Consider the following 13,971-nt stretch of genomic DNA (forward strand, 5'->3'; position numbering starts at 1 on the left):
GTTTCTTTGTGTAGTTCTGGCTGTCTTGGAACTCACTCTGTAGAACAGACTGGCCTGGAACTCAGAGATCCTCACCTGCCTCTACCTTTGGAATGTTGGGATTAAAGGCATTCTACTACCCCGACTCCTAGACAATGTCTCATGTTGTATCCCTGCCTGACTCCAAACAAATGAACAAACAAACAAGCATGCAAACAACAGCAACAACCAACAAAGCCAGCCGGAATTCATCTCAGGATTTAAACAATTAGTTTTTACTTGGTATAAGTTTACTGTTCAAAAATGATATTTACTAAAGCCACAATGTTGTTCATAAGGACAGAACTCTTATAGCAAAACCTTGATACACGAACATCAGTGATCTGGATACTAATTGGATATAGAAGCTATTCAAAAAAATGAAAATGATATTCAGAGAAAATGATACTCATAGGCACAATCTAGATGCTCCTATTGGTTCCAAAAGTGTCACGCTACAATATGACCCAAGGAACCGCAGAGTTCCCAGTGCTGTGCAGAGAAGAGAAGCCGAGGAGCGTCATTACTCACTTGAAAAAGCGTGAACTATCAAGACTAGAAAACCTGAGCGGAGCCAAACCACAAACAGTGCAAGAGGCAATAGTCTGGCTCTCTGGCCTTCATCTTTGAGGCTGGATAGCAATGGTGAGCCCAGTAGACAGAAAAGGACATCTTTAACAAGCATTCCAGCGGGTATGGGGCGTTGGAAAGTATGAGCGACTTTAAAACTGGAAAGCAAAGGCTGAGCTATTCTTGGAGCAGAGCTGTGAGGTATTAGAAAGCAAAATGAGGACTGTGTCCCCCTCCCGCCCTTTGGCTTCAGGATATGCAGACAGATGAGGGTTTTCAAGTGACGTATCAGGGAAGTATTTAACACAAAAAGTTAGAATTTCTTTCGTTTTTCAGTAACTGTAAAGGTGTTTGTTCTTCCCAGGACCAAGAAACCAAGTTTGGTCTTTGGACTTTTCCTGTGTGTGTATGTGTGTGTGTTTATAAAAGCATGGATTGAAATATGTATTCATGCTGACTAGATAGCCACACCGATAAAGATGAACATGTAAAAATTAAAAATAGAGTCATATTTTTTAGGGCACAAGAGTATTTTATCATATTAAAATTGTCTAGAAGGTAAAAACACACATGGTTGCTCTAAGGCTTCAGTTTGCAACTAGCAATTAAACCTAAGTAAAGACGTGAGCAGGGATTTTACTATCTGTTGTGGCATTCATGATAGGGTGGGACCAGAATTCTTTCTCCTTTAATTCTGCTGTGCTCACGTGGAACTAAAATCACACACAAATCATGATTAAATGTTAAATACTTCAAAATGCCCACAGAAGCGTACCAGAAGAGACACTGTTTCCACAGCACGGAGCTGCAGGGGGCTGACAGAGGGTGAGGATGAAATCTAGTTCCTAGTAGCTGCTTGCTTCTGTTTGTTTGCTAGAGGAGTCTCAGGGAAGGACAGCTCCTGGAAGTTAGGCCATGATTTCTGCGGGTTCGGTGACCAGCTTGGATCCGTCCCATACAGTCTTGAACTGCTCAGGAATGGGAAATTCTCTCTGGAAAAAGTTGAGAAGACAGAGTTATTTACATGAAAGGTTCCTTTTGCAAACAGGTAGAAGGCCGACAGATGTTGTCTGATAGGTAAAAGAAAATGCATCAAATCCCATCCCGCACCTTATAGAGGGCCCAGTCACTTGCAGACCCACGTGTTCTGTGACTGCATACTGGGGTCATCCTGGCAGTTGGTATTTACACAGAATCAGGCTTATTTTGATTTTGGAGACCGGGCTCACATTCCCAGGCTAGCTTTGAACTCATGTTCTTGAGTGAGGCTGACCTTCATTCAACCTCTGATGCCAAGTTTTGGGATTACAGGAGTGTGCCATGGGTTAATGTGCTCCTGGAGGTGGAAGCCAGGGCCTCATTCACGGTAGGTAAATACTACAACTGAGCTATACCCCGAGTCCTGAAGTAGGCATTATTATGAGAACCAGACACACAACTCAGGCAATCTCCAAAGATCTCATGAGCTCAGTGCTGCTGAGATGCTATCATCAGCTGGCTCGGGATGGCAGCACCAGTGAACAGAATAGCCACTGTATAAGGCCAGGCAGTGTCTCTTCACCATTGCTTCTCATCAAACCTGAACATACACGGAATCAGCCCGGGGTCTTATTAATTCTGATTTGGCAGGGCTGGGGAAGGGACTGGAAAGCTCTGGTCATCAAACTTTCAGGGGACATTAGAGTGAATGGAGCCCAGACTTTGTCTACTCTTTGAGACAATGTAAGATGTCTTTGGGTATGAGGACATGCACGTGCATATACACACTCATACACACACACACACAAACACACACACACACACACACACACACACACACACTCATGCCCCTCAGTTCTGGCTTCTGGATCTTCACTAGACTTCCTCTACGGTCTTGAGAAGTGATTTACTTGCTTCTCTTGCTGTAATAAGGAAAGAATTCTAGGACGAAAGCTTCAATGGAAAAATCAAATATTTTTGATACAGGGTCTTATGCTATGTAGCCCAGGCTGGCCTTGAACTCATGATTCTCCTACCCTAACCTCCCAAGTATTAAGATTACAAATGTACATTATGGTCTTTAGCCTATAATAGAAACATCTTGAGTGAGTTAATGCATGTGTGTATCTGGTACCACTTGTGACACTCTTTCTCAAGTGTAAACAAAGCTTTGTGTTTGTTCTCAAGTGGAACAGCTTGAGAAGAGACCTAGAGCCAGGGATGGAGCCCAGGGTATACTGTATGCTAGGTACATGCCCAGTCATGAAGGGGCCTCTTTGACAGTAAGGTGATGTAGCATCAAAGAGACTGGTACACCCATCACTCTTCTCTGGGAGCTTGGTTTCTATCAGGATGAAGCATGTCCATTGTCTATTCCATCATTCTGACACCCAAAGCAGGGTCTTCATTCCTCCCTCCCGTGTCCTGCTGGAAAATGTGTAAAGAGGTCCAATGACTCGAGGTACCCAAATAGGCAAGCCTACCTTTTAGTACAAAAGCTTAAGCCTTGATTATAGTCATTCTCTAGGCTGATGGGTCTCACTCTGGGCTCCATACTGGAATCCATCTGGGCATCTTTAACAATTACAGATGCCTGGTAGCAAGCTTAATGAGTTCGATGTGCTCATCCAAACCTCACTGCTCATCTGTTTAGTTGATCCGGTTCCCATACAGATGAACATTCTGCTTAAACAGCTACAAGGACCAGGGATGGCCCACCATATGTACGGCTGACCCACTCTGCTGCCCTACTCTATCTGTATTGGCTGAGGACCCAAGGGAATGCTTGTCCAGCTCAAGGTCAGAGTCTCTGTACCCAAAGTGGTGAATCAATGCCCACTGTCTGTAGAGTACCGTGATGGGAACACAAATGAGGGACTCTAGGCGGTAGCATGTGGTATGTGTGGGTAGAGTTGAGGAAAGCACCGATGGGTGTGGAGAGTCTCTGCTTAAGGAAATCAACCTGTCTGTTGACTGCTCTCGAGATAACTGCTAACTGACCCATCTGGCTGGTGTGGCCCCTCTCCTAAAAGCATGCCTGTTAAAGCTCTTGATTTGCTGCCTCCTCCTGCCCCGCACAGAATTCTCCATGTGTTCATTCAGCTACTACTTCCGTGCAGTAACAACCAGCAGAGATGCCATATTTCAGAATTCAAAAAATGAGATTTATTCAAGCTCACTCAACTTTAACATGTGAGGTGAGGATTTTTTTTTTTTTTTTTTTTTTTTTTTACTTAAAGCTGCTTCATTGGGGGAGATGTAAAGAAAGGAAATTCTGGCTGAATTACTTGGGCTAGTGTTTCTGAATGAGGATTGGTAGTATGAGAAGATACTTGGGAGCCCGCTAAGATACATGATTCTGGAGCTGGGGAGATGGACAAGGTGCTTATCTGTCTAAGCAGGAGGATGTGGTGATATTTATGATTTAATAAACCTTGCCTGAACTATCAGGATGCAAAGCCAGCCACACTAGATAGCTGTAGAAGCTAGACACTGGTGGTACACACCTTTAATATGAGGACTCAGGGGACAGAGGTAGATGGATCTCTATTAGCTCAAGGCCACACTGAGCTACATGAAATCGATCCAGTCTAAAAGAGAAACAGAGCTCACATAAAGGAGATCCCAGCTCCTGGGATCCCATGCCTTTAATCCCAGGATTTGGGAGGTGTAAAAGGAAGAACCCTAGTCTTGTGTGAGATTTATTCTCCAGCCACACTGAGGACAGAGGTAGAGGTAAGAGCTAGTGGCCAGCTGCTTTTCTTTCTTGATCTTTCAGCTTGAACCCAAATATCTGCCTCTGACCTAAGTTTGAACCCCCAAAACACATACATAAAGCAGATGCTATATTGCATGCCTGCAATCTAAGCCCTTCGGTGATGAGAGGAGAGAGGATAACCCAAAGCATCTTAGAAGTGTAGCTTAGACAGTGGTGGACAACAAGAAACCCAGTCTCAAATAAGGGGGAAGGCAAGTCTGACCCCTGAGGTTTTCCTATGACCGGCACGTCATAGGAAATCCCAAGCCAGATCCCAAGCTCCATTGTGAGGCTCCTGAATTCTAGGTTTTTCCAGGGTTGGGAGCCCAACTTTCCACCGAGCTTCCACCGACCATGACATGTTTGGTTTCAGTGCACAGAAACATGTGGTGATATATTATTTATGATTTAATAAAGCTTGCCTGAGGGTTCAGGATACAAAGCCAACCACATTAGTTAGCTATAGAAGCCAGGCAGTGGTAGCCCATATCCTTAATCCCAGGATTCAGGAGACAGAGGTAGATGGATCTCCCTGAGTTCAAGGCTACCCTGGCCTACACAAGAGCGAATCAGTCTAAAAGAGAATTAGAGCTCATGCCTTTAATCCCAGTTCTAGAGAGGTATATAAAAGACAGGAGCCCAGTGTCCCAGGCTGCACTCTGAGATTTAGTCCCCAGCCATGCTGAGGAGAGGCAGCAGTGATGCTTGGTGGAGAGATCCTGGAGACGGGATCGCCCCTTTTGATCTGCGGTAGAGGTGAGAGCTAGTGGCTGGCTGCTTTGCTTCTCTGATCTTCAGCTTGGAGCTTGAACCCCAACATCAGTCTACGGGCTTTCATTTCTTGTGTTACAAGAAACTGTTCTGACTGTTACAAGAACAGTACTGACTGTTCATTCTCCTCCCTCCCTTGAAACCCCCAGAGCATCTCATTTGTTTACCTCCATCAGAGAAAAGGGAAACACATAGTCCTTCCTACATAAAAGGAAAGCAGATGCAAAGAGCCAGCTCATGCTAGTAACGATTAGCAAAGTGTCTCCAGATGCCACTACAGGAGCTAACAGTGCAGGGGCCACATGGAAGGTGTTCCCAATTCCCTCACCTGCCTGTGAAGTTGTCTACAGACGGAGCTCATTAGACGGTAGCTGACGAGCTAACGTGAGCGAGCCGCAGGATGTTTCTGGACAGGCTTTTGGAAGGTACTTACATAATCGTCACCTTGAGGGATCAGGACGTTCATCTCAGACGACTTGGCACTCACGATCTCACAGTCCAGTGCATCTTCACTGAGGTACAGGTGGCAGCCTTCTGTCTTATTAATGGAAATTGTTGGCACTCTCCCCATTACCTGAAAGAAGTGGGTTGTGTGTGTGTGTGTGGGCAGAGACCAGAGCAACAAAATAAAAACGACCATGTACCCAAGCAGAGACTCTCCTGTATTCCTCCAGCTGTAGCCTGAGTTCAGCTAAGCTAAGTTTGAGGACTCACTGGGACAGTATGTGACGTGTGTGTGTGTGTGTGTGTGTGTGTGTGTGTGTGTGTGTGTTTGTGTGTGTGTATGTGTGTGTTTGTGTATGTGTGTGTGTTCGTGTGAGCAGGATAGGTGTCATTTGGGGAGAAAATGAAAGGACTATACAGGAGGGAATCTTTTTCTTGAGATAAAATTAAAAGATTAAGTTGGAGGCAGCAGCTACCATGTTCATAAAAGCCTCACAACCTGGTTAGTGAATCTGAGATGCATATCCGATTTCACCATAAGAGGGACAGGATTCATTTGCTTAAAAATTTAAGTTTTGACAGTTATCTGTGAGACTGGGCCTGAAACAAACATCCATGCAGACGCTACACAATTAAGGCTGATTTTGAATGGAAGCCAAGTAGATTGTTCTCGAACTTCAGAATAAGGAAGAAACCCTACCACTCTTCTCACGTAAGTCATTTGCCAGCTAAGACTCTCAGGGCTGGAGGTGAAGCTTGTATGAGAAAGATTTCGAAATGTATTCGTTTCAAGCTCAAACGGAGGACATTCCCACAGATAATCAGGACCCTGTGCAACAGGGGACAGCGCTTTGTACTGTTTACAAATATCTAAGGCCAGTAAAAATGCAGGTCAGTTTTAAGTTTCTCCTCCAACAATCAGTGTCCAGACCTGCCCCCAACCCCGCAGGGATATATGGTTCTCCCAAAGACCTTATTAGAACTCTAGAAGTTTCCTTCTTGTCATGGTAATTAAAGTAATAAAGACATCTCTCCTTTCAACCCTAAGAAAAGGCTAGTCTGAAAACTAAAGGAACAAATCCTGTTGGTGGTGTAGGTGCCCTAGTGAATTCCTTGGTGGGGGGGTTGGGGGAAACGTCTAGCTATGTCACCATGCATCTATCTCTTCTTCTCTCGACCCATAGAAACTGGATACTGAGTTGGAATTGAACCCCAGGCTTAGAGAAAGGTAAAGAGAGCTGGGTAGCTCAAGGTCAGGTAAGTACAGGCAAGGCTCTGCCTAAAATAAAATAAAATAGTGTGTGCGCACAAATGCCCGTGTGTGTGTGTGTGTGTGTGTGTGTGTGTGTGTGTGTGTGCGTGTGTTTTAAAAATGGGCCAGTAGTCATGTTTTGGCGATCTGCTTATGTTCTAATGATGAAAAGCATTATATTTACATGCCAGCCCTGAACACTACGAATATCACCAGCCAAGCAAAGGAAAGCGATGAACTGTCAGTTTGACCTAAAGGACTGGTTTATAAGTATTATTTCTTCCTAATAATTTAAAAAGTTTCTGCTCACCATTGTTGTCTATCTTCCCCAATCTGTATGTTTTCCTAGAACATTTGGCCAAAAATAGGATTACTAGGCCATATTACATGAACGTTAGCTTTTTCCTTCTTTAAAAAACAACATTGTAGTAAAATCTGAAAATATACAGTAACTCACCCATTTTAAGTGTACAATTGGATGCTATTTCATAAATGTACAGAGTTGTGCAATCGGGACTACAAGCCACTTTCAGAATAGTTTCACCATTCTAAAAATATCGCTAATGGCCACTTACAGGCGGTTCCCATCTCAGCCCTAGGCAGGTAACCTGGTTTCTGCTTCAACCGTACCAGGCCCTTTTGAAACAATTTACTAGGCACTTTAACTAGGCAACATAACTCCCTTGGTTTGAACAGCCAAAACTTCACTAAGTGTTCAATCAAATGTCTTGCTCTTGTCTGTGAATTGCTCTTTTTATCTCCCTACACCCAGAACCCATGGTTCGTCCTGCTAGAAGCGACTGTTCACGGCATAGGTTCGTATCCTTAACGACAGTTCACGATTTTTCAGGCATGGAAACAAAGAACAATAGATGCATACACTTCCTGCTTTATCAGCATTTCATTTTAGCTTATTCCCTTTTTGGTGTTTGTGAAAATTTCTTTCCTTCTTTCCTTCCTTCGTCCTTTCCCGCCTTCCAACTAACTGGTCCTATGTGGCCTAGATGGGCGTTGAACTCACTACGGGGACCAAGGATGGCTTTGAATTGCTAACCCTTGTGTCTCTAGCTCCCGAGTGCTGCAGGCACAGGAGTGCACTATTATACCTGTTTTATTGCGTTGGCTTGTTTGTTTTTGAGACAGGGTCTCACTATGCAGCCCTAGCTAGCCCGGAATTTGCTATACAGATCAAGCTGGCTTCTAGCTACAAGGGGTCCTCCCAAGTGGTGGGATTACAGCTGTGTAGCCCACACTCAACTTCAGTTTTGTTTTGTTTTCTCCCCAAGAACTAAAATCTCACAGTACCACTCAAGTCCCCCGGACTTCCACACCTCACTTCCCCTCACTTCCTCCTCATCCCTCCCCTACCGGATGGGACAACCTCCTAGTTGTTTTCATTTTTGCTTATGAGCTGTCTATTGGGTGAAATGCCCAGGGCGCCACCTTGACCTGTCATGTTGAGTTGATTTGCACACTCTAACATGTTTTAATGAATAAGTGTATCACATAGTACCTGCCATCCTGTAACTCACCCTTTTGCTTACTGCCTATTTTTATTTGCTTGCTTGAAATTCACCTACTTTTCTACGCCTGCAGGTATAGTTCACTCACTTTAACTGTTGAATGGTGTTCAAATAGAAAGGTTTGTTTATTAATTTGCCAGTTGGTGGACACAATTATGTTTTGTTTTCTCATTGCCATTACCACAACACCACAATCCATGCTTTCCATGTTTCCTCAGCCATTACTGTACGGACATAAGCACACAATGACTCAGCCACAGGCTATGGGTGTGGCATGGGTACATGGTGCCAATTTGTCGTGTGGTGAGTGTGCCAGGTTCACTGCCACCTGGATTTAGCAGCTGGGATCCATGGCAGCTGGGAACAGCAGACATTTTAGCATACACCTAGTCTTGTGCTTGCAGCTCCCTTACACACTGGATTTTGTGGATGAGGCACATTGCAGGCTGGGGACGTTCTGAACGTAACAGAGGAGTGTGGAAAATGAATCTGTGACTGAGGTGTTCATTTACACCCTTCCTTCTGTCAGGCAGGCTAGTGTAGCATCTTCACATGTGTGTGTCAACCACTTCGCTTTCTGGGGGGGGGAGGAGGAGGGGTGGCTTGTTTTGTTTTTGGTGTTTCAAGACAGGGTCTCTCTGTGTAGCCTTGGCTATCCTGGAACTCACTCTCTAGACCAGGCTGGCCTCGAACTCAGAGATCTGCTGCCTCTGCCTCCTGAGGGCTAGGATTAAAGGTGTTTGCCACCACCGCCTGGCACCAATTCATTTTTTTATGTTTCTGAATTGTTAATATTCTGTTTGTTTTTCTATTAGAGTAGTAGTCTCACTTTCTGGTCTCTGTTAGTATTTTTACGCACTGGATGCAAAATCTTTTTTATTATCTACATTGTGAATATCTTTTCTCAATCTATAGCTGGCCTTTCAGCTTTGCATTATAACTTCTGTTGAATATATATTAAGGAAATTGTGGTGTGTGTGTGTGTGTGTGTGTGTGTGTGTGTGTGTGTGTGTGTGTGTTTTACTGGAGATTTCACTTAGGAGCTCACCTGTGCTATGCAAACAGTTCACCAATGAACACAATCCCCATCCCAGAATGTTAACTTTAATAGGTTTAGATTAACCAGCTGTTTTCTTTATGGTTTGTGGTTTTGAATCCTAAATTAATGTCGTACCATGAAGTCATAGCATTTTCTTTTCCCTTGTTATTATAAGTGTTACAAATGATTTCATTCCTAAATTAGAACCTTACCTTTATGTATGGCATGAGGTTGGGATTCAGGGGTTGTTTCATTTTTAATTATTCCTTTTAAAAATTTATATGTGTATGGGTGTTTTGCCTGCATGTGTCTCTGGGTCTGCAGTGCCTGCAGAGGCCAGAAGAGGGCGTCAGATCCCAAAACTGGAATTACAGATGGTTGTGAGCCAGAACCAAGTGCTAGGAACTACATCTGGGTGTCCTGGAAGAGCAGACAGTGCATTTAACTGCTAAGCCATCTCTATTGTTTTCCCACACAAACAACCAACTGTTCTAAAGTCCATTTCAGTGTATATACCTGCCTACTTCTGGGTTGGTTAGCCTTTATTTTTTTTAATATCTCCAACCATGTAAAACCTTAGAATTAGTCAATTCCCCTTGTTCATCTACATGGTCTCTCTGTGCCTAGCTATACTGGAACTTGCTCTACAGGCCAGGCTGACCTCAAACTCACAGAAATCCACCTGCCTCTGCCTCCCAAGTGCTGGGATGAAAGGCGCGCACCTACTCTGCCCGGCTTTATTTTGCTTTTGAATTATGTGCACCACACATATGTGCGGGTTTGTGCACGTGAGTGCAATACCTGTGGGGGTCAGGAGAGCATAGGTTACAGGCAGTTGGGAGCAGCTTAGCCTGGTGCCTCAGAGGAACCAAATTCAGGTCCTCCGCAAGAGCAGCGTTCGCTCTGTACCATCTAGCTTTATTCTTTTTGTTCACTTAGCTTCCAAATGAATTTCGAGGTTTTTTGTTTTCAAATAAAAAAAAACCTTGTTGAAATATTTGAGCTTTGCTGGACTTACAGATGAGAGAGAGAGAGAGAGACAGAGAGAGGATATACTGGTGTCCTTTTGCACATCTAACTTGCAACTGTTCTGTGTTTTTTTTATAAATGTCTTCATTGGTTTTGTTAAGGCATTACTTGGCCCCCTTTAGTTTTGTTGCCATTATGAATTTTAGTTTGCACCCTTTAGTTTAGTTTAGTTTTAGTTTGCATTATATTTCCTAATGCTTATCTGTGGTGTCAAGAAATGATGTTGATTTTCCCCCCATTGACAGTAGTCCTAACTGTCTTGCTGTATATTTCTTTAGCTTATTGAGTCTCTTGGCTTTTACGTAAAACAATCATTTCACTGTTGCATAAAGACTTTTTTAGGTCCTGCTTTCCATTTTATTTCTCTTGGTTATTTTTCTTATCTTATTGCAGGAGTTAGGACCTTTTAATGCACGATGGAGGTAAGTAAGGACAGGAAGAAAACCCTTGTTTTTGGTGTCAATGGCATTTCTTGTAAATGAAAGGTGGCCTTTGCTGTAGGATTTCAGGAGAGACCCTTTATTTGGTTACAGCGTGTGGTGTAAACTCCCCTTTCCCTGGGATTGTCAGACCTGTATGTACAGCTGGCATTCCTACCAGCTTCAGGAAGTCCAATCAGGGCTGTCTCCACACAATGGGCACAAACAACACCAGCTTCTTACGCAACAAGGTAAATATACAGATGTGATCTGTACAGTTAAATGAGTTCTAATTAATAGTGTGAATGGAGAGGAGCCCAGGAAAGAGAAAGATTTATAAAACTGAAATCTAATTTTGTCAATCATCAGGAGGAAACACCAGATTGTAAAGGGTAATTAACAATATGCCAATAGTATGATCAATGAGGAAAGGTTGGACTTGGCCCAAAGTCAGAAGTCTGTAGATTTTATATGTTGTAAAAGCCTATTTAATAAAATCAAAATTACTAAAGGAGCACAGATTTTTCTCTCGCTTCTGAAAGTTCAATTCTAATCCTACTGCCAGGGCTGTTTTTCTGATTATCTCACAGATTCTATACCTTCCCCCCTTCTTCCTCAGGGCCCTTTGCCTGGGCAAAATTCTCTTTAGCAAGGGACTGTTATCATCCTAGGACAGACTCTCAATACCCTTTATTCATATAATGGCTGACTCACCCAATCATGTGTTCAGCAACATTTATGGGTCCATATGGTACTCAGGTGCTATATGTCTTTAGAACTGTAAAGGTTGCATAACTGGCTTCACTTTTTTTTTTTCTTAGTGCTGTGGATAGAACCCAAAGTCTTATGTGTGCTTGTGCAGTGGGCCACTGGCCACTGAGCTATGTCCCCAGCTTACTAGCCATCGGTGAGATGGAGAGGGTAAGACACATGTTTGCAGTACAAAATGGCTGGTGGGGGGAGACAGATTAACGGTGATCAAGAATAAAGACAGAGCTCCTCCCAAAGAGGTGACGATGGAGCTGTGTTTAGAAAGGATGGGAATTAGATGTTGTCTGGGTGGGCAGGAGGAACAAGTCCCTTGTTTTGTCCTCTGCTGGAGGATGAGCGGTTCATGCAAAGCCAAGACAGCACAGAGCATGTCTGTAGATGCTGCTCACCTGGATCTGAATGTCCTTGGAGTTGATCACTTCCACAATGCCCACCACGTTGTCAAACACCAGGCCAAATTTCTTGCAATTATCTACAAGGGAAAAAGAAAACTCCAGTAAATGCACATGGCATGTTTCTGTAGCACAGCTCATTACAGCAAACACACAGCCTCAGTTTTGCCTACCAACAGTGATGGAATTTATTTTTCCCTTTATCTGAAGAGTGGATTTTTCACATTTGAAAATGTAAGCCACTTGTTTCAGCTCAGTCTCTGAGATGACAAGGTCATTCTTGTCCTCTTGGTATTCCTAGAAGTAAAGCGGGCATGGTTATGAAACATAAACAGAAAGATAGACTGAATCCATTGAGTTCTGGCATTGCTAGAGGTTTCAACAGAATTCGTGCCTTCCAGTGTGTTTTCTTCCAGAACATTATCCTTGTGGAGAAACCTCCAGGTGTTAACTGTTGATTATGATCATGGGAGTTGGTGAACCATAGCTTGGAAGTGGCTATCGGTTTGCCAAGAGTCAGATGTTAGCAGTACTGCGTATAGGGCAGGGCTGGAACAGGGATGTGGTTGCTATGGAGACTTGGATGCTGATGCTGTATCAGACCCTGCTGTGTCTATTGGGAGATGGGACTGGTGATGTCTGAACAGTGGTCTAAGCTCCAGTGTCTATTCAGGCTCTGGCAACTTTTCTAGGGACTTTCTGTTCCTTAATCTTTAAGGAAGCTCTCTGGGTCAGTAGTGGACTCCAGCTACTGTCCACATTCAAAGCTTCTATGGCCTGCTCATACGATTAACCCTGAGAATGGTGGGCAGCAGCAGTGGCTTATTCTTATGAACGAAACAATCAGCCAAGCACCACAGGCACAGACTCCTATGGCCACATGTTGATGATGGCTTCTCCCCTGTCTACTGAAATCAGTAGTCATATTCATAGAAAGGAAGCATACTAGCAGTGAGTAGGGCCTATAAGGTTAGAGTTCTGCAAGAAAGAGAGTACAGTGTAAACATACCCAGCACCATAGGAATGTGCACTTAGAGACAGTTAATCGTAAATGTTATGTGCATTTTGTTTTTAACCACAGTTAAAAATAGTTCTAAGAAAGTAGAAGGAAAGAATGCATGGGAACTACTGAAAAGCAATCTTCAAGCCTGCAGAAATACCTGGGTGTGTTTCATCTTGGCATTTCACCTAGAAATCCCTGTGTCTTTGGGAGGTGGTTTTAGCTGTTTAGGTGAAGTCAGTTTTAGCCGAGTGAATCAGAGAAAATGTTAAAGGACTTCACTCACCACTCTCCATTTCTTCCCTTCCAGCTCCAACACTGGGGCGTGTTTCTGGGGAGAATTTGATTTTGGAGATGTAGGGCTTGGATTGTGGGTTTTGGTTGGCGATCGAGTTTGTCCTTGAGCCCTCAGGCTGGGGTTCTTGTATATCTTCTGGTCCTCTGTGACATGCCGGAGCCCTAGGAATGTGGGACAACTGGTTAGTTTAAATTGTCAACTTATCCTAAGCTAGAATCACCTGGGAAGAGAATCTCAACAAGGGACGGTCTTGATTGCAGATCAGGTTAGCCTGTGGACATGTCACATGTCTGTGGGAGAGTGCCTTGATTTCCTTGGCTGATATGGGAACAGTGGCACCAAATGGGTGGCACCAAAACCATTTCCTGGTTTTGGACCTTGGACTATCTAAGAGTAGAGAAAACCAGCTGTTTACTAAGCATCTGTGTGTTTACTCTCTCTCTCTCTCTGCTCTTGACTTGGATGTGACTAGTTGCTTTTAAGTTCTTGCCTTGACTTCTCCACAATGAGGGGCTGTAACCTGGCCTCCTAAGCTAAATAAATCTCCTTCATCAAAGTCACTGTCACCAGGACATTTTATAACAACAATAGAAGAGAAGCTAAAACAGAGGGTGGCACAATAGAGGCACATTTCTTCCCATCTCATGAAAAAGTATAAGAACTTTTGGTATCACTGTTCTCATTAACATGCCATTGCTCAAGGTCAACA

The 13,971-nt window shown here is 43.7% G+C and overlaps 1 protein-coding gene across 2 annotated transcripts in view; it reads right to left on the reverse strand.

The window, feature by feature from the left end:
• Nucleotides 1-232: 232 nt before the first annotated feature.
• Cap2 (cyclase associated actin cytoskeleton regulatory protein 2) overlaps nucleotides 233-13,971 on the reverse strand; it is a 144,965-nt gene continuing 131,226 nt past the window's right edge. For both annotated transcript variants that reach the window (XM_051194345.1, XM_051194344.1), the window contains exons 9-13: nucleotides 13,251-13,423; nucleotides 12,138-12,261; nucleotides 11,962-12,044; nucleotides 5,529-5,669; nucleotides 233-1,580 (exon numbers count right to left, since the gene is read on the reverse strand). In XM_051194345.1, the coding sequence (XP_051050302.1) occupies nucleotides 1,497-1,580; nucleotides 5,529-5,669; nucleotides 11,962-12,044; nucleotides 12,138-12,261; nucleotides 13,251-13,423 (605 nt within the window). In that variant the 3' untranslated portion in view covers nucleotides 233-1,496. The remainder of the gene's footprint in view (nucleotides 1,581-5,528; nucleotides 5,670-11,961; nucleotides 12,045-12,137; nucleotides 12,262-13,250; nucleotides 13,424-13,971) is intronic.

Source organism: Phodopus roborovskii, unplaced genomic scaffold (genome assembly GCF_943737965.1).
Source record: "Phodopus roborovskii unplaced genomic scaffold, PHOROB, whole genome shotgun sequence".
Taxonomy (NCBI): domain Eukaryota; kingdom Metazoa; phylum Chordata; class Mammalia; order Rodentia; family Cricetidae; genus Phodopus; species Phodopus roborovskii.